Genomic DNA, 25,727 nt, shown 5'->3' on the forward strand with positions numbered 1-25,727 from the left:
TTTACATGGTGGTTCAGACTGATATTTTTAAATGCCAAAAGGAATCCTCTAGTGTCTGCAAGAACATGGGTTTTTTGGTTTAGGTTTGCTAACTACCTATTTAAAAGTTGAGCAGCTCATTTTGTTTTCCAGAACTGCAGGGTTTAACTCCCTCAGGTCTAGTAAGTTTGTAGAATGGAGTAAAGTGGAGGCAGATTCTGCCGAAGCCCCTACCCCTTTCCCACGATAGTTTAGCAGCTCTCTGTCCTGAGGAGAGTTTTCCTCAAAGAGGCACAACTGAACTCTAACCCCATTACCCTCTGTTTCCTGCAAGAGCTTTAGTTTACAAACACAGGGGGATGGAGGAGGTGTAGGAGACACTTCCACAATTCATCCATGTTTCCGTTTCTCACTTACTCTTTCTCACACTATATCAACACATGATACACAGCTCCTCCATTGCAATAATAAGGAAGTTAAACAAATAGTACTTTATCCAAATGAATAAAAATATGATACCATGCAAAACACATGCAGCTTTGTCCAGTATATACAGCATGAAATAGAACTTCTACATGACAGTTACATTACACAGCAATACTTCAAGGAGGAAACACAGAGACAGCATTATTATAAATATAAATTTAGCAGAACTGTCCAGGAAAAACTAAATGTGGAGTATAAGAATAGCTTGTTCCTGAAACTTTTACAATGACTCAAACGATTCAATGATTCGATAATGAAGAAACAAAAGCCGTTTTGCTTTATCAGTTCTTTATTCATCGATTTAAAATAGGCCAGCTTTGTAATGTCATGTTATTTAATTGTTTTTTAATTAACATGGCTGACAGGAATGGATCAGACACGCCAAGACATTGTTTCCCAAGTGTATCACCAGAGGGGGAATATAGTGTGATGTAAAAGAGAATTGTGGACAAATTAAAAGCAGGCCATTGCCATTTCCTTACCTCTGACAGATATATGACGATAGATAAAGATTGCCTCTCCACAACTAGGCTATGTGAACATTTTTTAACTATACTCAATTTTAAAATAAATAAATATGATTTTCTTTATTATTTATCCCAATCTCATTGGGAAAAAAAAACATAACTGTTGCTTGTTGCATATTCGGTTTTATTGGGTCAGTTTTATCGATGAATGTTAATTTGGCGCTAAAAGTCTAATGCTCTTTCTTGCTTGAAAATACTGAACTACCTACTCCAAACCCTACCCTAAACCTAACCAACAGTGGGAGCAAAAACAGACATCTGAAAAATGAAAAAATATATACAATTTTGAAGAAACCATGCAATTACCTTACTTCTACAAGAGCTTTTTAATTGCAAAGTGCAATGCTGTACCAGGTGAGCTACTGAGCAATTTTACTATGTCAGAGAAGCCTCACACATGTAGTAAATGTCAAATCATGCACTGTGTCAAAAGTGTTTTGAGGTTTTAGTACTAATAATGGTCATTTAACCAGAAAATGCAGTGAATTATAGGAACATTGTGGAATTTTGTAAGATGTAGGTCGAGGCACATACAGGTCCTTCTCAAAAAATTAGCATATTGTGATAAAGTTCATTATTTTCTGTAATGTACTGATAAACATTAGACTTTCATATATTTTAGATTCATTACAACACAACTGAAGTAGTTCAAGCCTTTTATTGTTTTAATATTGATGATTTTGGCATACAGCTCATGAAAACCCAAAATTCCTATCTCAAAAAATTAGCATATCATGAAAAGGTTCTCTAAACGAGCTATTAACCTAATCATCTGAATCAACTAATTAACTCTAAACACCTGCAAAAGATTCCTGAGGCTTTTAAAAACTCCCAGCCTGGTTCATTACTCAAAACCGCAATCATGGGTAAGACTGCCGACCTGACTGCTGTCCAGAAGGCCATCATTGACACCCTCAAGCAAGAGGGTAAGACACAGAAAGAAATTTCTGAACGAATAGGCTGTTCCCAGAGTGCTGTATCAAGGCACCTCAGTGGGAAGTCTGTGGGAAGGAAAAAGTGTGGCAGAAAACGCAGCACAACGAGAAGAGGTGACCGGACCCTGAGGAAGATTGTGGAGAAGGACCGATTCCAGACCTTGGGGGACCTGCGGAAGCAGTGGACTGAGTCTGGAGTAGAAACATCCAGAGCCACCGTGTACAGGCGTGTGCAGGAAATGGGCTGCAGGTGCCGCATTCCCCAGGTCAAGCCACTTTTGAACCAGAAACAGCGGCAGAAGCGCCTGACCTGGGCTACAGAGAAGCAGCACTGGACTGTTGCTCAGTGGTCCAAAGTACTTTTTTCGGATGAAAGCAAATTTTGCATGTCATTCGGAAATCAAGGTGCCAGAGTCTGGAGGAAGACTGGGGAGAGGGAAATGCCAAAATGCCTGAAGTCCTGTGTCAAGTACCCACAGTCAGTGATGGTCTGGGGTGCCATGTCAGCTGCTGATGTTGGTCCACTGTGTTTTATCAAGGGCAGGGTCAATGCAGCTAGCTATCAGGAGATTTCGGAGCACTTCATGCTTCCATCTGCTGAAAAGCTTTATGGAGATGAAGATTTCATTTTTCAGCACGACCTGGCACCTGCTCACAGTGCCAAAACCACTGGTAAATGGTTTACTGACCATGGTATTACTGTGCTCAATTGGCCTGCCAACTCTCCTGACCTGAACCCCATAGAGAATCTGTGGGATATTGTGAAGAGAAAGTTGAGAGACGCAAGACCCAACACTCTGGATGAGCTTAAGGCCGCTATCGAAGCATCCTGGGCCTCCATAACACCTCAGCAGTGCCACAGGCTGATTGCCTCCATGCCACGCCGCATTGAAGCAGTCATTTCTGCAAAAGGATTCCCGACCAAGTATTGAGTGCATAACTGAACATAATTATTTGAAGGTTGACTTTTTTTTGTATTAAAAACACTTTTCTTTTATTGGTCGGATGAAATATGCTAATTTTTTGAGATAGGAATTTTGGGTTTTCATGAGCTGTATGCCAAAATCATCAATATTAAAACAATAAAAGGCTTGAACTACTTCAGTTGTGTTGTAACGAATCTAAAATATATGAAAGTCTAATGTTTATCAGTACGTTACAGAAAATAATGAACTTTATCACAATATGCTAATTTTTTGAGAAGGACCTGTATTTCCAATGAAGCCTAGGTTATATTTATTTATCTTTGATTCTAATAGGAACATTTAAGTAGTGGAATTCAGTTTGTTATACTACATGTTCATCTGTTACAGCAGGGTGAGTCTTATATGGGCTTGTTTTAACTAAACTAAATGTTAATATTGATGGATTCCAGGATTAGTGGGATTAGTCATAAACACATGGACACTATGGATATGAACTCGGAGAATATAAGAATAACAGCATGACATGACAAAATAAATGGTAATATGTTATGGTAAACATCCCTTAAAACATCACCTATAACACACTCTTTACAAGACAGTGTTACATTTACATTTATACATTTATTCATTTAGCTGACGCTTTTATCCAAAGCGACTTACAATTGCTATATATGTCAGAGGTCGCACGCCTCTGGAGCAACTAGGGGTTAAGTGTCTTGCTCAGGGACACATTGGTGTCTCACAGTGGATTCGAACCCGGGTCTCTCACACCAAAGGCATGCGTCTTATCCACTGCGCCATCACCACCCAAGTGTTCATCCATTTAGTCAAGCTCTCCGTTACTGAATGGCTAGATGTGAGTCTACTATAACACATTAAGCCCACGTTTTTCATACTGACCCCATTCAGATGTTGTGTTGATAAAGTGTCAATGAGAAAATCTTCATGTGAGCTTAAATGAGCTGTGCCAAGGACCAATTTCTCATGCCAAAGTGTTCAGATTATCTCCTGATGAGGAGAGGAGTTTCAGATGGTGTTGGGGTGTTATTTTTGCAGCGTCAGTGGGATGTTTATAGGGGGAGGAGAAACAGGAGGTTATGTAAACACAGACGCTCGTCATCCTCCACACACCTGTGATTCCTGAATGATTCACACGGACTGAGCTGGCAGGTCCTTTCCCAGCTCTCACACACTTTACAACTCTTCCAAACCCTTACACGGAGTTCAAGTTCCTGGTTGGTTTTGATCCATTTAGTTGGATATAACATTTAGCTGGTTAGAAGAACCCCACGTGCCCCCTGCTGATAGATGTGGTAACTACACCATCTGGCAGCAAAAAGTATCTTTAACAAAAAGTTTAATTAAAAGTATCTTTCACCATTTATATGCTTAATCATTTTTTGCAAGGAACATCTGTATTGCCATTTCATCATGCTATAGATATTTTAATAGGGGTTGGCTTTTTAGAGCCCTGCTGTGTCAGAACAAATTCTGAATGGCTATTAATGGAGAAAGATGCTTTTCGCTGCCAGACAGCTGGTGTAGTTATGGAATCTACCAGTTGTGGTGAATGGGGTCATAGCCAAATCAACCAAACTAAGACTCTTTGAAGAACGGCAAAGGCATGTGACTGCCTGTCAATGGAGTGAAGAGAACATCTATAAGCTCATATAGACACTAACGGCCCCTCATTTTAGAAATCCCTTCTTCCACAGACCATCACGTTGCACTGAAATACACTTATATTTAAGATCGACTTTGAGAACTAGGTGGACCGTAGTGCACATTTATAGTATCAAACAAACCAGAAGTGTCAACTTCATTAATCAGCACTACCAAATTATACTTTACGAGAAAGGAAAAAAATAAATCCAATTTGGATCCTCACTTGCAGGTTAACCAATGCAGCACCCCCACCTACTGGTCAAGTAGAATTAATTACAAAACCTCTAAAGAACCCCCAACATCGAATGCACAAATTCAACGTAAAAAGTCCCCTTTTCCAGATTCTGTATTATAAAACCATGAGAGAGAAAAAAAAAAAAAAAAAAGAAACCTAGAGACTGTTTAAACCTACAAGAATCATTTTGTCAATGTTGAAAAGAATTGTGCCATTTATTTCTCAGTACGATACACTATCACTCAAAAAGGTCTGTGCCAAAGCTTAAGGAATTATTTTTTTTTTGCAGGGATGTTTAAATTAAGCAGTTAACTTGCAAAAAACTTCCAAGTGAATTGTACTGACTGAAATACTGAAAAAAAAAAAAAAGCTCCAGTTTGCTCAATATTAAGCAGCAATTTTCAAAACTGATATATTAAATTGAATTAAAAGTACACAATACAACTTGATGTACTTTCATCTCTTTAAATGCAGTTCATTCCAACTATACATGCACACACAGGCCTTTTAAAGAAACCTAGTCACACAGTACAATTAATGCTTAAACACCTTTATTGTGCCCAGTCAAAAATTCAAACTTCACCTTTGTAAGCAAACTTGGCAGACAACAATGAGGTAGAATGACGAGAGGAGCTTGAGAAATAGCCCTGCATGGAATGCATATGGTGAGAAGAGAGAAGACAGGCTCTGAAAGTAACGTTATCCATTCAGACATACGGCAGAGGATGATTAAAGTGACAACTGCATTTAGTCTGCTAAGGCTCTTGGTACATTCAAGGGAAGTCTATGGTTTTAAATTCAACAAGCAGCCATTTGGGCCCACACCCACAACACCCGCTGATGTACAATATAAGTGATTAAAAACCTACCCCTTCACAAAGTGCAAATTAAAAAGTGCAATAAAACTACGTGCAGTCGATGGCCACTCATTTCAGGATTAATATATCAAGTTGGTTTGAAATCTAAATCGAGAGCAGTAAAAGCAACGCCTAGTGGAGGCATGCACTGAAATTGATCTGGATTGGCAATTAGATCTGCAGGGTTATGCGCAAAACTCTTGTTCTACCAAACAGAACACTGATAAGGCAGAAACACTCCAAAAACATGGAGGGGAAAAGAAAAGAAAAACAATGCGCAAAATTAAAAATCTGCCAGGTAGATTGCTATTCAACCTTTTCCATGCCATACCTTAAAACTGTTTCATGTAAAAATTTATGAAAACTAAAACTGTGAAAAATGTCATGATGAAAATCTGGCTTAGTAGTTGCATCTCAAAAAAAGTAAAAAACATTGGCAAAAAAGTGCCAGAAAAAAGCAGCTAGTGTGGAAAGGGAAAACCAATTAAAGGCACTGTATGGCTTCCTTCAGTTAAACAATGAGACTTTAGAATGATTTATCAATAGCAACCTATATAAGGGGTAGTAAAAAAAAAAAAAAAAAAAAAAAACCCTAGAACCATGGCCTGAATCTCAACTTAGTTCAAAAACTCTGGGTCTTCCCATCCGTGGGCCCCAGCTAACCCATCTCACTGTGTACGGTGCGCCAAAGTGAACAAGCCAAACTAAAAAGAAAGTGCAACAGTGAACTTTCTACAGTGTTTCCCCATGCCCCATCTCCTGGGAGGGCCTTTTGAAGGGGTGCCCCGAGGGGAGCAGGCACAATGGACATCCAGGCTGAGGCATCGTGCTGCCATGCGTGGTTTCAGTTGGCATCCCGCTTCTTCTGGTTGCGCATCAGAGGGCGGTGGTTACTGAGAATGTCCATGGAGTGCTGCCTATGCCAGCAGGAGCGACAGTAGTATTTGAAGCAGGTCTGGGGAAGAGAAGTTCATTGTTCGCAAGTGCATTGTTTACTGTATAGAGACACAGAGTTAAGGGAAAAAAATAAAATAAAATTCACCTCACCTTGTCCCTGCAAAAGAATGGCCCAGGCTCACGACTGCATGATTGACAGATGGCATCCTCCAAGTATGGGTCAATCTGAACCTAAAGGAGGAAGACAGTTCCTATTAAGAAAAATAAACAGTAGCATACTTCCATAACACTATAGTTTAAATAAAAAAAAAATAAATAAATAAAAAACCCAGACAGACACTAGTAGAAAGTGCCAACTGAACTCAAATTACCATAAAGTCACGGTATGTGAAATACCATAATTGTGTAAAACACTGGGTTCCAAAGTTCTACTTTACCTTCTTTGTAAATTTGGGAGTCTTTATCTCAACAAATGCAGCACTCACAGCTTTCAGATAACTGCGTTGGTTGTTAAAGGTTACACGTCCAGATCCTTGGAGAGGGGGCAAATAAACCCAAGTTTAAAAAAAAAATTAATTAATTAACGGTTCAGTAATCAAGTTAAGCTTAATTAAAAATAAAAATGTATCCTCACCAATGGGGTACTTGTGCTTGTCTGTGTCGATGCCCGCATACACAACGCCACCGAAGAGATCATTCATGATGCTGGCCAGGGCCTCAGCATTGAGCATACCATGCAGGGCTCCTACAAACACAGTGTTCCTAGGGTCCAGCCTTTGAGAGGGGCAACTCACATAGTTACTGTCTGAAACCACCCAAGGGATCACCTGTGCCTGAGGGTCCAAAACAAAACAAACCAGCATCTCTCAAATATCAAGTTTAAATGAACAAATTTACCATCTACAAATTAGACATGCAAATTTTGGGCCACTTAAAACCATCTAGGAAGCAGGTCAACAGGCACCCATACAGGAGTTGCAACAATCATTCCTGTATAATAGCCTCATGTTAAAATGTACCAAAAAAAAAAAAACAAAAAAAAAAAAACCCCCACTGAAACTATAACAGATTCTACAAAATCTACTCCTAAAGCACATCTTACATCTTTGCAGCGCATCCTTCTGCTGGACATTTTGAAGTAATACTCGCTGTAGCCCTCAGGATGGAGCAGGTCCTCAGTGCAGTCCTGTAGCAGGGCACGCACAGACTTGTCCGATTCAAACACCAAGTACACGTAACCTGGGGAACAATGAAGGAAAAAATAAGATAAGGCACATGGCCAAAATGTTACTCAGTTCAACTGTCTCACAGCCGTTGCCATAACTGTAGACTGCACAACAAACTAGGGTATGAATATCTTGCAAAAGGAGTTAAAAGTAAAAAATTCCCCAGAAACAAATACCACCATGTGTATGAAGGGTTCTTCTAGTCACCAAGAAGTTGAGTGCTATGAGCTGCACCATCCCACAACAGTGCTATAATAAAATAAGTTTCCTACCCTTTCAGCATTACCTTTGGGCATATTACCTTTCGGAGGGCAGCGAGGGTGCTTGCCATCCTTACCCGGCCACTCCACACTGAGAGGGCCATAGCATTTAAAAGTGTTTATCAAACCAGCTGCGGACAATAAACAGAAAAGCCATTAGTCTAGAAGCAAACAGGGCTATGGCATATCTATACTACCCTTCAAAAAGTCTCTTATGTTAAACAAGGTTGCAGTGATTAAATACAGCAATAACAGTAACGAAGTGATTACAAATTTACTCCAATATTTCACCTAATGGTGCAGCTGAGATATAGATTCAGCCATGACCAAGAGTTCATCCAAGAGACCCATTTTGTGCCAGAAATGGCAACTTATTCCAGTTTATGGCTAAACTGAGCCATTATTCCAATCTTTAGCGTCACATGACCCTTCAGAAATAAATTTACTGCTTAAACATTGAAAATGTGTGCCGCCTAAAATTGCGGCAAATACAGTTTTCCCAAGACTCTGAACAGAAAGATAACACTTAAAATGCTTTTACTGTCACCATCAATTTAATGCATCCTTGCTGAACATTACGGAGTACAAACTCTTGAAATGGCAGTGTAAACTGAAAATCAGATAAACACCATTTTGAAAAACCTTTAAAATGCAAAAACTTCAAGGAGTCTAGATGCCACACCTCCAATGGGAATAGACCACGAGTCAACATAGCACAAATTCTAAACGTTCAGATCAAGTTGTCATCTGAAACTTCAATATTTCTCAATTAGGCTAGTAATCCATTCAAAGCATGGCAATTTAAAAAAAAAAAAAAAAACAACTTCAATTTACAGCAGACCACCATTTTAAGTATTCGTATAAAGCAGTCATTCTACCTTCAGTGATGTCCCAGGGAACTCCTCCTAAAAAGACCTTGCAGGAATAAATGGGATTTTGGTAGTGTCTAGGGGGCAACTGTCCACTCCATGTGAAAGTAGCTTCATTGATGGCTGTGGAGCACAAATGCACAAGATGAGCAACACCTGCATTATGCACTGACGAAAAACCGCACAGTGAACAGCAGCAACAGGGTTGCACAAATCTGCAATGTAAGTGTTAAAGGACACCCAGGGGGGTGAAGGAGTGGGGGACAGCCTAAGAATTAATGCACTACAGTAGTATGCAATAGGCCATACAGGCTGCCTGTCTGTGAAGCCAGGCCTCTCTCTCAATGCTGAACGGGCTCTCAGGGGTCTTCATTAGGTCCCAGTTGGGCCAGATGGAGGCACCAGGCCAGCGGTGGGACAGACCACCGCTTGGGGTGGCACTGGGTGGTGGGGTGAGAGGGGAGTTGTTGTGGTCCATACGGGAGCCCAGAGCCAGCTTAAAAGGATCCCTTTGCATACTGGACATAAGGAAGGGCACAGACGGCGAAATCCTCAAAGACGACTACAAAAAAGGCAAGAGAGAAGAGTTAGCATTGCCAATAAGAACATTCGAGGAACAACCCTTAAAACCATTCCACACTCTGCTGTTTGAATTGATAGTCAAGTCAATTGTATAGCACTTTGATAGCGGTATAACTTTCTGTAAAGCTACTATTGAATGTAGTGTATTAGTTTTAACAGCGGTTTTAGGGCTGGGCAAAATATAACTTAACTATACTCTTAATTGAGATCTGCCCATTTTGCATTTAGTGCAGCCGCTACACGAGTGCCACTGTAGCGTAGTCAATGAAACTTAAGTAGAATGTGTCATGATTACCCATTGCAAGGGATTTAAAACACTAATAAATATATAAAAAGATCTAAATTTGTTAAACAGCTTACACCTTGGGGATAAGACAATTTAGAAGTTACCCTAACTGTTCAAGACAAGGTGGAGGTCATTTACAAATGGGGGGGGGGAGGGAGATTAAATTATTAGAGATGAAAATTACAATTACAGCTCACTCAGAATATTGTGAATCTGGCCCTAATGTGAATTTAAGCGGTGAGTTATACATGATTTGGCTTTCATTTCAATTAGCAACAGCTCTGTATACAAAAATTACTACTTTCAGACAGTTATCCCATTGACGTCAACCCTTACAGTGGCTGAAAATGGCTCATTGTGGTAAAGACTTAGATCGTATAAAACCACCCAAGTAGCTGCCACTTCATAATGCTTAAAATTCCACAAAACCACCCAGATGCAATCGAGAGGGGAAAGAAAAAAAAAAAAAAAAACGCATTTTGGTGATGACAAAATTAAAAAAAAAAGCCTTGGCAGAAACCAAACAGAACAATCTCAAGACACTTACCAGCAGGTCTGAGAGGTGATCAGAACCAGAGCTGAAGCCGCTGGTCTCAGAGTCCACAGGGCTAATGGAGTGAGAGTCCAGGAAAGATTGAGAGTTCAAGCGTGCCATACCAGGAAATTTTTCCAGGAAATCTGTGGCACCAGTGGAATGCTCCGAGTAGCTTGGAAGCTTGTTGGAGAGATGGCTGGGAGTCCCCAAAATCCCTTGCACTGAAAAAAAAAAAATAATAATAAAAAAAACAACAACATGTTAGTTACAGTAACACTAAAAATATTGCTGCAAAGTAGTAAGGAAAACCAAAGAATAATTTATTGCTTGCCAAACCCTCAGAACAAAACGAGCACAATTCAAAATCAAGAACAGCTCTTATTCCAGCACTACTGAGAATTACCAGCACATGAGACAAGCTAAGAATCTGTGACTACAGTCAACAAGAGGCTCCGACTCACTGTTACAGGCCAAGTGAGAACGCTTTAAACATGCTCTAGTCAGGACAAGGCCAAAGACCCAGAAAGAGATTCCAGAGAGAACTTCGTTTTATAACCAGAGCCTACTGAAAACAAGACTCGCTTGGAACCAATATAATAATAATAAACAACATTACATTTATATAGCGCTTTAAGCACTCAAAGCGCTCTACATTGTGAGGGGTGGTGTCTCCTCGTCCACCACCAGTGTGCAGCATCCACCTGGAACGCCCACCACACACCAGCTTACTGGTGGAGAGGAGACAGAGTGATGAAGCCAATCAGTGTAAGGGGATGATTAGGAGGCCATGATGGTCAGAGGCCAATGGGGAAATTTGGGATTTTTAATGACCACAGAGAGTCAGGACCTCGTTTTAACAGCTCATCCGAAAGACGAATATTGCATAAATTATAGGGTTACTGCAAATGTTCATGTTACATGGTCTCAACATTATCATACAGTTGCTTTAGTGTAATTCATTCCACTCACGTGAGGTTGTGTTGGTCTGTGTGGAGTGATCGATGTCATGGCTGCTCCATGGTCTCTCCCAGTCAGACAGGCTGAGGGACTGTAGGCCCAGGCCCCAGTTATTGACGTCAGGCAGACCCCTGGATGAGTCTTGGCCACCGCTGGGAAAGAGCATCCTGCTCCGGACCGCAGACAGGTCTGAGTCTGGACGACCTGCTAACAGGGTCCAGAAACAAAAACACTTTTTGGTGACTCCGCATCAGCAGTGGGAATAAAAGGCATGCACATTTGAGAAAGCATCGGCTCCCTATACTCCGATAAATCACAGCTCGCCTCCTGCCACCTGGCTAAACTGTACAGGAGCAGCGGTCTCTGCAGAGACGACCCACCCTGCATGTGACCCAGGCGCTGCTGCCCTCACAGCCCCTTGCTAATGACATCAGTCCCTGGCCTTCTCTGATGCCACAACACCGAGCATTCCTGACAAATTCTCCTGCAAAGAGGCAGCACCCCCTCCCACCTCTTGCTCAGACACTCGATGTGGCAGGGAGAGAGAGTTTGGTGCTAGCTGCAGGCTAAGAGACCGAAAACTCCAGTGAGTCACAGGATCGTTGCTATTGGCTAAGTAGCTGAAGAATGAGCAATCTGGGCTTCTCATGCAGAGCTGGACCGCATCCAACTGCTTGCTCCAACCCTGATTCAGCATCCTCCGTCTCGCCTGCATGATACGTCGCATGACCGGTGCTGTAATGATTCCCCGTGCACATGCTGCTCAAATGCAGGGCATGAACGTGGGAAGCGGAAAAAAGTTACAGTGGTGTTATTGTGTCTTCACAAAGGAATTGTCTGCTTGCATTTGTTATTCATAGGTTAAGTTGTAACTTTTTGGTTCTTACTGTCATTGTAGCACAAAACTAACAGTATATGGACAGCAAATTTGCTGCTAACACGAAATTGCCGTTTCAAGTTAATACTCGGAACATAAAGATATGCTACAATGGTACGTGATTTTAATGTGGGTGTAGTAATGGTTAACTCAGAATTTTGAAATGCATTTGTAAAAACTACTGTATGATATAGTATTAAAATGGGAATGCATTAAAATGTCTTGTGTACTTTTATTGATCTGCACTACATTTTTGTCCGAATTGCAGCAGCTTGCATGGATACATGTACTCAGGTTAAACATCTGCAGCTAGGGGCATAATTCAATTAAAAAGTGCATCTCTTCGTACACAAATTAGGGTTTACCATTAAAAGGGTCTCGCTTGCATTTGACAGTGGGAGTCGTGCAAACCCCACTCAGATCCAGCGAGTTTCCCAGCATGGTGTTCATCCTGGAGAACGTGTCTGCATTGCTGCATGTAGACAGGGCTGGAATATCGGAGTCCAGGCAGTTAAGAAGTCTTGTGTTCTCACTCTGTCAGAACAAAACATATTCAATCATAAAAAAAAAACGTAAAAACATATGCCTGATTCTTCCCTTGCCCCCTTTCCTCACATTTGAGATTCAGTTAGCAAAACAGTAGAAGGCCAAGATTTGAAATTGACCAGAAATTCATTTTAATTCACTTTCACTAGAGTGATAGTGAACAATATGCCTGGAAGTTAATTTGAAACGCATGCTTTTAAATTGAACAACGCAGCCAATGATGACGTCTGACAAGCCCAGTCAATGGCATATTAATGGACCCCTACCTCACTAGTACAGCAACAACCAAAAAGGAATGGAGCACTTATTTTTTTCACTTCCAAATAACCCCAAACTTTTATTGAGGTAGTAAACGCGGGTAAAACAATCACAAACGCTCTTTAAAAAGAGGTGCAAGATTACAAAACAACCTTAACTGACACCGAAACTCACCAGAGAAAACGCCATGGTAGGACTATCAACCAATACTACCGAAAACAACACCTTATTTACCTCTCCTAAGCCTACTTAAACCTTTCGAAGTAAATTTTGGCCTAATTTACAACACCTGTGCTCGGGTCAAGCACTTCTTTCTCTCCTGGGATCCACTTCTTCTCTTGAGTAACCAATCACTGATTGCATATTGATATTTATTCATGAGGGGCGGGCTCTTGACGTGGACGTCATTGTCATAGGCTAATTAACTGTTTCAAAAACTACCGTATCGTTTACGCCCTCAAATTATCCATTTAATATAATTTATTACAATATTTCTGATTCCCGAGTCTCATTTTCTCATACAAGTTAACTGTTCTTATTCGACAAATATTATAGTTGGTCGTGGCATCCGATGTGTTGTGCATTTTATAGCCTTCTACGAAATTTATGAATATATTTAGATCTAAAAACAAATGTGATTCCTTATTTTGCCATTATGTAAATTGTTCAATGCGAGTGCGGCATGTTTAGTATTTGAAGAGCGTCACATCGCATGTAAATATCTATTATTGACAAAAATCAGGACCATGGAGAGCAGCATTTATAAATTAGGCCTTTTACAAAGACCGTTTTGGAATAAAGACTTCTATAATACAATAAATACAAAAGTGATCAACAACAGGCACATTGCATGAGTGCTCAGTAGCAACTTCAGGGTGGGCAGCTTATTAAAAAACAAATGACAAAGACTACCGACTCTTTTCCTCTAGAGGGCAGCACTTACATTGTTTCTCACAGTCTTCTCGTAAAAGGACAGTTCGCCTCAAAAGAAAGGTTTCATCTTGTTATAAACCTGGTTGACGTTCTTTAGTGACACAAAAGGATATGTTGGGTATAATGACAGCCTCAGACTTTTTATGTATAAAAACAACTGAAAGCGAGGCTGTCAGATCTTGACATTCTGCCTAACATCCCTTTTTGTGCTACATGGAAGAAAGTCATGCATATGAGAACATGACTACATTTTTATCTGAATTCTCCAAATTATGCCCCTAACTGCAGATATTTAATCTGTTAACTGTCCGGGGCCCACCGGTGTGCCCACTTGCCATTACATGATTTAACCTGCGCCCCCCCATTGTGGGTAATATCTTAGTCTGAACCAAAAGCAATCTTGACAAACTATATATTGTTTGAAAGCTTAAAAGACTCTAGTTTTCATATTTGGTGACTGGTTTTTTAAATATTTTACAGGGCAACTGTAATTTGTTAATTTGTAAGAAGAGTGCTCATCAGACTCAGAGAGTTCTGACCTTTACTTTGAAATAGTGATACATAAAATCATGAAAAATCTCCATTCATGTTCATGTCAAGTGTTCAAAAGATAAAATTCATTCTATTTTTTGAGAAAAAAAAGGTCTAAAAGTGTTTCGAATATAAAAAACAATAGGTTCTCAATTTTTGATGGAGCGTGAACTATATCGTACGTCCAGGGTTCTTGTTGCATGTCTTTTGTTTTTTAGAGGATGAATTGAAATCAAATACTGCCATACCACCCTTAATCCTTCTGAACGTGATGTCTAAGTCATAAATATTGAGATAAGAATGGAAAAAAAAAAAAATGTTTCAGATCACTCAAACCATATATGGAAATAGAGCTGCCTTATACGGTTACTAATGGGGTTTGGTGGTCATCTAGTGGAAAAGCTTGGTACTACGCCCAAACAAAATTTCACTGAAAGCTCATTTTTGGAGATATCAACCTCAAATTTGGAATACAACTTGTTCTGATTTTTGGTTTTGATTTTCTATCAGTTTTAGAGTAAAACATGTTATGTAAAATATATCTTACATAAAATATATAAAAAAAAAATTACATTTTATATTTTCATAAACTATTTTTGTAATATAATTTTTAGAATTTCTCACCTCTACAATAATCTGCTAAGTGTCTTCTTTAAAAAGAGACCAACCTGAAGTATCTGCTCCAAACCATTCAAAATGTATAACAATTTAAGTTGGAAATGTTATTTTCAGGCCTATACTCAAAAAGTGGAACCGACAGTTAACAGGTTAACCTGAGTACATGCATCCATGCAAGCTGCTGAAATGGACAAAAATGTAGTGCAGTTCAATAAAAGCACACAAGACATTTTAATGCATTCCCATTTTAATACTATCATACAGTAGTATTTTTGTACACCAAACTTTTTTTTTTACAAATACACTTCAAAAGTCTGAATTAACCATTACTACACCCACATTAAAATCATGCACCATATTGTAGCATATCTTTATATTCAGAGTATTAACTTGAAACAGCAATTTCATGTTAGCAGCAAATTTGCTGTCCATATACTGTTAGTTTTGTGCCACACTGACACAGTCAGAACCAAAAAAATTACAACTTAACCTCTGAAACTGCTATAAAGGACATAGATACAAAAACAGAAATGTCAAAGAAAGAGTTACCAATAACTTACAGATTACTTATTTCAATTGCACAAACTCTTCTCTCCCCAGTCACACACTCTAGATTGAGGTGGTCTCATTTTGTAAAATCATCAGACCCTCTGTGATGTGTTACAGTGGAAACTAGCGGGGGGAAACCATCTGGCTGTCTGGACATCACATTACCCAAAAAAGCTGGCCACAGTTTTGTACATAACATAAGCAACTTCAATGACCAAGCTACTAAACAAGACAAACTGAACAAGGTTACAACGGTCATGGAAGGAATAAACAGACTACAATGATGCACAGAGCTACACTTCATGCCAAAACTAACATGCTCAATGTCAGCTTCAGTTGATTGTCTCATTTTACGCAGACCCAGAGCAAATCTCAATGACTAAAAAAAAAAAAAAAAATTCTTAAATTCAATACAAAAAAAAAATAAAATAATTTCAAGGGACCAATCCATTAAGAACTGCTAAGGTCTACTGTACCATCTATACACCCCATTTTTTGTGCTGTTGGCAATCATTTCAATAAACTCAATTTCATCTCCTCATGGCCTAATTCCAAAGGATTTACTACATCCAAAAACCAAAAGTTCAAATGAACTATTGATTTTAAACAGGAAGTGGAAGACGCCATTTCAAGAGAGATACCTGAAAAGAAAAGAAAAAAAGCCATTAACAAGATCATCATTAATATATTTTATTATTTGAAAAAAAAAAAAAAAAAAGGAACACCATTATACAAGTCATATGTTGCATGGGCGAGGTAATGGAATGGCCTTACTATATTTTAACAGAATTGCCGTGACTTCCATCCAGGCTGGGATGAGTCTGATGTGGAGGGATACCAGCGCATCTTAAAAAAAAAAAACAATACATATAAAAGGAACACTTCCAGACTTTGTGACATAGCCAAGGAATCTTCACAATTCATTAGCATGAGACCCAAGCAGTCACAGCTGACAGTTGCTTTCTTTTAATTATAACACTACTTTTGTGCCAGGACCATTAGCCTTTACTTGACATTTAGATAGCCTCTACTTATCTGTGATAGGAAAATATTTTAGCATTGAGCAGAAAAAAAAAAAAAAGTCACTCATTTACGTAACAACTAACGTAACTTAAAGATGACTGGCACACAAAACATGAAATGATCTTTCGGAGGTGGTCAAATAGGTAAACGATGCATAATGCAACCAAAGCATAATGTTTAAAGACTTCAATGGCTCAAATTATTTAAATTATGCTTGCTACATTGTCTTATTTGAAATGTGAATAAAAGTTTGAGAATTCTTTCTGGGCAATAAGTTCATAAGTGTGCATTAAAAGACCGTCCAAAAAAAAAAAAACAGATTTACTGTAGCATAAAACGAACATTTATACACACACTTGTATTTGAGTTTACATTTTATAAGTGTTATGTCTAATTTTTAAAATAAAATTAGAAAGCAACATGTATTTTTACATTAAAATGTATTGTTTCCCTTCTGAAAAAAAAAAAAATCCTTTGATTTTGAAAAGACGACTAGAAGAATTTAGTTAGTTAAACAACATTGCCTTCCATAAATGAATGCATAATATTCATAAAGATGAATTTGGATCCCAAATTCAAGAGAAAATGGAAAAAAGAAAACTCAGTGGGAAAACATGTAAAAAAAAAAAAATAAAGAGAAAGGGAGAACATTCAAGAAACAATTAAAAAAGAAAAAGATGTCCTCACCTGAGCATGAAGTGCAGCTGCTGCTGCAGCGGCCGCTGCTGGGTAGGTGAAAGCCGTGTGGGGCAGGCCGGGGCTGTACTCCGGGGTATAGAGAGGGTAAGGAGACCAGGCCTCTGGAGATGCTGGGATCAGCGCTGCCCCCGTTAAGTCATCTGAGGATTGGGATAAGCACAGCAAACCCATCACCTCAGGCCAGCTCAGTATGTCAGACATGACTGAAATCACCACTTCCAAACCAAGTGTTTGACAAATTGTTGAAGTCAGAGGCCCTCACACTTTTTAAGACTTTTAAAGTTAGCAAAACAAGGCAGGAACTAAATACTGATACCTGTGTGATCTCTGGTCATTTCTGTGACTTGGAACAGAAGAGAGGTTGAATGAGTGTAATAGAACAGAAAAGGTCATTTGCTAATGACACATGCATGTGGAGGTGGATTAGTTTGTTCTTGTGTTTTCCTAAGATCTACTCTATAGATGTGTAACTACAGAGTGTGTGTGCCTGTCTGTCCCTGCAGTGTTGGCCATGAACTTACATGGGTCCCGTGCTATGAAGTGCGCTCCTAGAGCTGGGTGGATATTTGTGGGATTCGGAGTGCCCATCAGCTTACTCTTTGCCATCTTCGTGTTGGCCTTAGCAAACTCTAACCGAAGGGTCTGCGGGTTTTCAGGGTCAAATCGAACCCCCTGGAGACACAAGGGGGGGCAGAGTAATGGGGATGGGTTGTGCCTGCCAGACCCTGGTCAAAATGTGCAGCGCGTTTTAAGCTGGTGCTCACATGCAGTGAACGTTTCTACAAAGCTAGTGATTACCTAAACAGAGGTGGACACATACTACATGCTAAAGACAAGAAAAACATTAATGGTAATCTACCGTAGAGTGGCTTCTCCAAATCATGGCACTCAGTAACTTTTGAAAAACATTATGCACTTATTTGTAATGTATTGGAACACATCAATGAATATGGGAGACCTTAAGCTCACCATATTTTATGGTTAAATGATAAAGAGAAATTGATGCAAGCTATGGCCATTTGTTGTATAAACAGTAGAAAAGGTATGTTCTTAATGTATATACATCTAAAGCACATCAAGTATGAAGCTAGCTGGGAATCATCTGACAGTTTCTCAATAATTCAAGCCATTGCTTACAGATGGCTGGTTTCTTACGTTTAATGCATTTTTTGCCGCTTCAGCGCCGGAACGACTATCAAAGGTTACAAAACCAACAGGCTGGAAAAGAAAGAAAGAAAGAAATCAATGGCCAAAGTATCATTTATCAAAAACACAAGGGACATGGTAATGTATTTTTTTCATTATTATTATTAAAACAAAAATGTGATTGATCACTATGCAGTCTTAAATTTAGGTTTACAATAACTGAAAAAAAAAAGCAAAAAAAAGGCACGACTGCAGCACAAGTGCAAAAGTACATGTTTTTAATTTAACACACAGGCCTGGTCAGCTGTAATATCAAACAATGTCTCACCTGCTTTGATGTTAACTTGATAAGTGAACCCTCATAACCCTGAAAAGGAAAATAAATCCAATTAGCAGCAATGTAGTCACATGCTTGAAAAGGAAGAAATTCCTGCTGCACTCCCCATAAGAGGCCAACTCTGTCAGATAGAGACATTTACAGAGGATGCACTTTACTGCACTGCTAACCTGTGCTACTGGAACATCTCTGCTGCCAAGCGTTATTCCAATTCTAAACCTCAGTTTATAAACTTGATTATTCCCCTCCAGTTAATTCATTGTTTCGGTGAGAATTGTGAGGATTTCTTACTGTTGCTTGGGTGACCATAACAATTAGGAGCCAAGACATATGGTCAATGAGATTTACAATTTAAAACATCCGTTTTTACCTTAAATGGTCGAAACAGCAGATAGAGCTCACGAGGTTTGATATCTGTTGGCAGACCACTGATAAATAAAGTTCGTACCTGTAAAATACAAGAAATCAATCAAAGACCTAATATATTTTAAATGTGTGAAAAATACTAGATAACACAAAAAGAGATGACTTAAGACAGAACAAATGAAGTGATTAAGGACCCTTGGAATACAAAGTCAGCATGAATTTAATAAAATAAGTTAAAAAAAGAAATAAACGGTTTGCAATGAACTCAAACACAAAAAGACAGGAATTGCATTTTAAAAAGCTTGGCAACTTTACACTCAAAACAGAGTTTTCCAGTACAAAGATTCAAGACAAACGCATTTAGTATGGCTACATTCCGCTAAATGGCTACAGAAATAAACAAAAGCGCATCCACTCGCTATGACAGTGGAACAGCAATGGACAACACTGCACAGCGTGATAGCACTTCCTTCCTCTGACCCACAGCAACAACCCCATTCCTCGGCCCTCATCCACAGCTCCACAAGCCCTCACCTCTACACCTTAATGCTGTGCGTCACCTGTATGTTCTACTAATCATATATAAAGGTTGAATTTAAATTAATTAAAAGCTTCATGTTGGAAAATTGATTATTCCAACAGTTGTAAGTGATTGACATCCACACTCCAAAATAGAATTTTCGAAGTTGTGCAGTGTGATTCTATCGTGTCTTATTTGAGATGCCATTCATGAATGGATCAAAAAGACAGCAGTGGTGATTTAAAAAAAATAAAAATATAAATAATGTGCAGTGTTAAAAAAAAAAAAAATGGCTATATATAAACCTACATTTCGCTGGTTTATTGCCATACATATATATATATATATATATATATACGAACTGCATACATACTAAACACCAATAAAACTGAAATGCTTTAAATTTTTAAAAGCATGGTTTATGAAGAAGCCACTAAATCATTAGGCCGTGCTGCATTAGGACAATCACAAAATTATAGATAATCATTAAGGGTCAGTGACGCTTAAGTCAATTTCAAACAGGTTGATTTGCGCCCGTTTACGTGACAGTTTGAGACAACAAACTAAGTCACTTTTCACGACAGAGGCTTCCAAACAAGCACTTCCAAAAGTATGCATTTTAATCATTAAGACCTTGGCCAAAAAGGAAACAAAGACAAACAAACTTTACACATGGCGCAATTCAACTCCCTAAATTTTTAAAGGACATACCACTCAACAAAAAGAACCTATCAAGGTAAATATGTGGTCATTAATTTACCGCAAAACAATTCATTTTCATTCGGAATCATTAACTTCAAATCACTTATCATTAATTTATTACGAATTATTAACATTAAATCTTTTAATTCTCGACAGATTATTTCCTTACTCTGAGAGCAAAAACTTCACGGAGAGATGCGGAGGCTCCCCTTCACACTCCAAAAGTTTGAAACAAATTTACATGGACCCCTAGACATATTTACTCATTACAACATCTCGGTGACTCATTTAAAACGTCAAACTCTCACCTCCTCTTCAATAGAGACGTTGTTGTTTGGCTCGGAGTCAGACTTGATACTCATCTTGTACGTAAACTTGAGACACCCAGAGGAACCGGCAGAAGTTTCGTGTTTTTCCGCGTCCTAAAGTGCGACTGGACCCTGATGGCGATCCGTGCGGGACTCAGCAGAACTTGTGAGGGACACTGAGGTCGTGTCAAAAGTGCCAGGTGTACTGAAGACGCGAAGGTGCCTCGGTGAAAACAAGTGCTGTGCGTGGTGGTGAAGGGAAGAGAAAAAAAGAGAAATGGCGGTGCCACCTCACATTTACCTCGTTTTAAATGTTAAATTTCAAAGAAAGCAGAGCTCATGGGTAAAACCTGTTCCATAGTTGACCTGCTCTCCAATTAGGTCATCAAGTGAGATGGGGCAGGCTCGAGAGCGGCGTTGCAGCTGGTGGATAAGCCAACCCCTCCATTAGTGAATCATCGCCTTCATGGGAAAGTGCGGACCAATTGGAACCGCTCGTTTTATTATTGGAGACATCTCATATCAACTGTATCAGGAGGAGGGAGGGAAGTAAATAAATAAAAGAGAGAAATGGCATATTAATTCGTTTACTCAAGAGATATAAAAACTTAGCAAAACTAACTTGAAAGTTTCTTTATGGTGGCAGCTGTGAAAGGGTCAGGGTGTAGCCTATACATCCTCTATTTGTTTGTTGAAAAACTGAGCTATTCTAAAAATACCCCTGACATTTGAGTGCATTTAATTATGGGAACATCTGTTTAAAAGGAAAGCTACTTGTCTTTAAACGTGGCGAGACACACACAATACAGGGAACCGTCTATTAAAAATGGGCCTGTACTGTAAAGCTCATGAATTTTATGTTAGACTGTTTGCACCTTCAGCTGGTTTTCTGTCCCGTTTCCTGACATTGTGTAGGCGCACAAAGTAAAGGAGCTTGTTTAAGCCGGCGGGGTGCGGTGGGGGTTGAGAACGTCGTTTTTTTTTTTTTGTAGCGATTGACCTAGTGTTGTTTTGTACAATCTGTCTAAATATAGACAAATTCTCTCTTGCCAGGCCTCTCTAATTCCATTGTACATAAGGGAACTATGAACTATTTATAAATCTACAGATGTTTATACACAGGCTTGCAGTTTGTTTGAGGGCCTGTCTTATAGTGACTGCTTAATTCGGTTACAAGCTCCAAACTGGATGTGCTTAAAGCTTTAATGTACTAACGTGTTTCCAGTTTGGAAAAACATTTGCCAACAACATCAAATGAAAGGTTGACCGCCCTGATGTCAGTTTTTCCATTAACACTCATTCTAATAGTAACCTATGCCTCTTGTCTTGTTCTCAGGGGTTTAAAAATAAGTCAAACAGAGCACAGAGGTACACAGAGCCAAAGATGATTATACAGTAGACAGACTGATAGACGTATCAGTGCCAGCTCTTAAAGAATGACAAGTGTACAGATTGGCTGAGTGTAGACATGCCATAGCCAGAAGGGTGCTGGCATTCGTCTCTGACATGTTACACTGCAAAGTGACATCCAGACCAATGGCTTTAAAAATATTTCATCTTCTTCTAGTACTTTATAAATCAAAGACACATAGTATTATAAAAGTGACCCTGCGAATTCTCGGCATATTGCTAATCGACATCCCGTTTCGTGTGTTATCTCCTTGTTAATGGTGAGCTTCCCAACACAAAGCCTGTACAGTGGGGCCAGAATGCTGGGATGAGGCCTTCATGTTTTATTGGAGAAGAGCAGGCCCATTGTCCCAAAAGCCACCTCAATCCACACTCCTCCTTCTTACGCCTCACTGGCCCCGTCCCATCGCATCAGTGTCATAGAGCTCCACAGCACTTAGCTTGTGTTCCCAGTGTCCTCTGTGCCTCACTGCATATCCAACATTTACTCCAGTGCTCCTTCTTCCTGCTCAGAAGAGGCATCCAAGTATGATTGAGGAAACATATTCCTTTTGGAAAGGCGTTATCACTTTAGATGTACATAAGTGGTGACATTATTGAGAGTTTTATTTTTTTTAGTTTTTGATTCATGTTGTGGGTGATGATCCTCAGTGATGCATCCACATTAATAGGCCGCATATAATTTTATTTATTTTTTCTATCAAGTCAGCAGGATTGCACGGATGTAAAGGCTGGAATGCACTACACAGCATTTTCATTTTTCATTTTTGCCCCAATTTACAGTCTGGGTGAGTCGCTATAGTTGCCAAAATTCTGCAGAATTGACAGAAAATTCAATTGCATAGTTTGTGATGGGCACAATTTTTTTTAGCTTCAGAATATGATTCCATCCGGTCGGAGGAGATCAAACATGTTTGATATTTTAAGACAATTGTAGAACACATTGTTTTCATTTGTAATGCTTCTCTGAGTAACGAGGCAAACGCTTCTCCTTGAGTTTGATATATTCTGAATGATTTTAAAGTCTGGTGGTGTCTGATCCTTAGTTGTTAATTTTTCTTTCTAACCACTTACTCAATCAAACACCTACCAAATACCTTGTCGACAAGTGTATGAGTCGGCCTAGTGTTTTAAAATCTGTTACGATTTTAAAAGTTGTGTAATGTATTCCAGTCTTAAGGGGATTTCTCCATGTCAGACTGAAATACTCTGGTTTTTACTCCTTCACTAAATAGGCAGCACACACAGACATTTGTCACCATGTCTCCTCATTGTAACATCAGCTTGATTCCCAGCTGGGATTCAAACTGTTCTCGGTCTCAGGAAACCTTCCTCTGCCATTTTAGACACCGAACCTCCAAAACACAAATTCACCACAGTTCATTGCCTCATGGTCAAGGACATTTTTGCCACTATAAAAACAAACCATTGGCGTAGAATCTCTGGAAAAATTGTTGATGCAGAGCTGGATTAAACAAACAAAAACAGAATAATGGTAATTGCTGCTTGCATCAATACAGTCTATTTCCTGTTTACTTCTTGATGGCCTCTTTTGCTCCTTGAAGCAATGAGACCTTGTGACCGAAGGATATTAGTATGCCCTTTAGTTTTCTCTTGCATCTGTATTCTCTCGGACTGCCAAGTCAGAGTTGACAAAAGCTCTTGTTTTAATCTATCATTTCCTCTATCTGTTGTCATCTGTCTTTTCTTATATTAAAGCAAACAACTCTATGATGACACCCGCAAATAATAACTTTTTTTAGTTTGTTTCTTCCAAGCAGTTAGAATATATTTCAAAATGTTTTTGTTTTGTTGTTCACATATTAGTTAAAGTTTTACTATATCTTCTTGATTAAAGAGCTATTTATTGTATATCCTCCCTCATATTTTCACAAGTGATCCCATGTTTCCTGTTTAAATTTGGAAAATGCACAAAAAAGGTTATGCTGTTAAAACAAAGGCCAACACATTCCCAGAGAGACAAATTGGGATCTGATACCACGGCGTTTTGACGCTGTCCTACATAAACATTCCATGCATTTAGGAAATACAATCCCAGCCAAACTCTTTGTTAAATAAGGAACATCTCATGAAGACTATGTATAATGTAAAAAACAAGAACTGAAATAGTAAATACTCTGGAAACTGGATGGGAACATCAAAATTTGGCCCTGTTCCTTGTGCCTAGTCTGGCTGCCAAACAGGACAAATTACAACAAACTCCCAATGAGGCTCTTCAGTGCTCCATCTCAAATAATCGGGCTTAGCTCATACCGAGAGAACTGAGGCTGTCCAATGTGAATAGGCAGTATGACTATATTTAATAATACTAATAAAAAGATGATAGTTATTCAAATTATACAGTAAACTAAGGACAATTTGAGTCTACATGACAAAATGCATAAGAATAAAAACTCTGACCAGTTCTCCATAAGGGATAATTCCTCAACAAAATTTGGGTTATTTTAATTTATAAAATATTGAATCATATTTTAGGTCATATGTACAACATCATTGTATAAATCTTAGTCGGGGAAGATGCCATATGAATTTTACCAGGATAATAACGAGGCTGTGAGGAACAGGGAAAATCTTAAAGTCTGAGTGCACAAATTAAAGTTTTTATAGCAACAAAGTATTGAAACTTGATTTTAGGGGACGGTCATCATCGGCAAGGCTTTTTTAAGATTTACCATCAAGGCCAAACAGCTTTTGAGACCCACTTTTCTGGTGGCACAAGCAGAACTTCATACAGCCATTTTAAACCACTCACACAGCACTGCAAAGTAGAACTACAGAAACACAGAAAAACCAGTCAAGAGGAACTGATCTCATCAAATATTAAACAGAAGTCGGGGGAGTGATTCAGTGATGCATAGGACTGTTAAGGACTGAATAAGGGGCGTGCATGATGGAGCTAAAGTGAGCCAATATGCATATGTTAAGATTTATCTTCTCAATATGAGATATGAGAGCAATAGTAAAGGTTTTGAAAATGAAAATGCTCCCAAATGTTTTGGTATTGATCATTTGCTATTCCAGAAATGTGAACATGTTGTGAATACTTGATTTCATAGTTCAGTATTATGTAATAAAATGACACCACATGTTCTCTTGAAACTCTTCTAATATCTTCTCAACATTAGTCTATCTCAGTTTAAGCAGTGTTTTTGTAGACAGTGAGGACAATCACGGAATCGCTATAAGTCAGACTTAAATACAGCAAGGGACTGGGCACTACACAGCTGTCCATCACATCTACTAAAGTCTGTCTCGGCCTCTAAGAAAGATGAATATTTCATAATGACCCTCCCTCTTGTATGGGCCTGTCAGCTCCTGTTCTTTCCACAACTGCACAACACTCTCTCTCTGGACTTAAGAGGACGGTACAGTTTGCATTATTCAGACGCTCCATGCTGTGCATTTTCTGTCGCTTTAAAAAAAAACGGGACCATATGGGATGATATATAAAGCAGCCTAAATGTAACCATACAAGTACAAGATCAGAAATGTGCATCTTGCTCTATTGCCTGAACAGCTTTGAAACTTTGCGCTTGTACAAGACTCAGTGTTGACTCAGCCGCATTCAGTCAAAAACTGCAAGTGGTAAAAGTTTTTCAAACACAACCTCGCTCACCCTTTGTTGTTTACATAATATGGGACACAGTTATGCCCAGAGAAG

At 39.0% G+C, this 25,727-nt stretch overlaps 2 protein-coding genes across 6 annotated transcripts; both read right to left on the bottom strand.

The window, feature by feature from the left end:
* Positions 1-5,289: 5,289 nt before the first annotated feature.
* On the bottom strand, positions 5,290-13,092 carry LOC306881430 (cytoplasmic polyadenylation element-binding protein 1; the record flags this gene model as incomplete). The annotated part of the gene is made up of 12 exons (XM_079435530.1): positions 5,290-6,565; positions 6,658-6,738; positions 6,945-7,039; positions 7,142-7,340; positions 7,610-7,746; positions 8,020-8,124; positions 8,872-8,985; positions 9,172-9,424; positions 10,278-10,486; positions 11,235-11,426; positions 12,465-12,633; positions 13,078-13,092. The coding sequence occupies 12 exons, from the start codon at positions 13,090-13,092 to the stop codon at positions 6,455-6,457; spliced, it is 1,680 nt and encodes a 559-aa protein (XP_079291656.1). The 3' UTR covers positions 5,290-6,454.
* Positions 13,093-15,188: 2,096 nt separating this feature from the next.
* LOC306843844 (RNA-binding protein, mRNA-processing factor 2a-like) lies at positions 15,189-21,165 on the bottom strand. Of its 5 annotated transcripts, XM_079375531.1 has the most exons (10): positions 20,986-21,092; positions 20,636-20,875; positions 19,110-19,187; positions 18,731-18,769; positions 18,412-18,474; positions 17,778-17,928; positions 17,573-17,599; positions 17,245-17,396; positions 16,309-16,380; positions 15,218-16,175 (listed from the first exon to the last, which is right to left on the bottom strand). In XM_079375531.1, exons 2-9 carry the CDS (start codon positions 20,687-20,689, stop codon positions 16,315-16,317), a joined length of 630 nt encoding a protein of 209 aa, XP_079231657.1. In that variant the 5' UTR covers positions 20,690-20,875; positions 20,986-21,092; the 3' UTR covers positions 15,218-16,175; positions 16,309-16,314. The 5 variants fall into 5 exon arrangements, with proteins under 5 accessions (XP_079231661.1, XP_079231660.1, XP_079231659.1 ...); XM_079375534.1 differs by lacking the exon at positions 17,573-17,599 and having other exon boundaries at positions 15,199-16,175; positions 20,986-21,108; XM_079375532.1 differs by having other exon boundaries at positions 15,218-16,380; positions 20,986-21,087.
* Positions 21,166-25,727: the final 4,562 nt, after the last annotated feature.

Source organism: Barbus barbus (assembly GCF_936440315.1).
Source record: "Barbus barbus genome assembly, chromosome: 2".
NCBI lineage: Eukaryota > Metazoa > Chordata > Actinopteri > Cypriniformes > Cyprinidae > Barbus > Barbus barbus.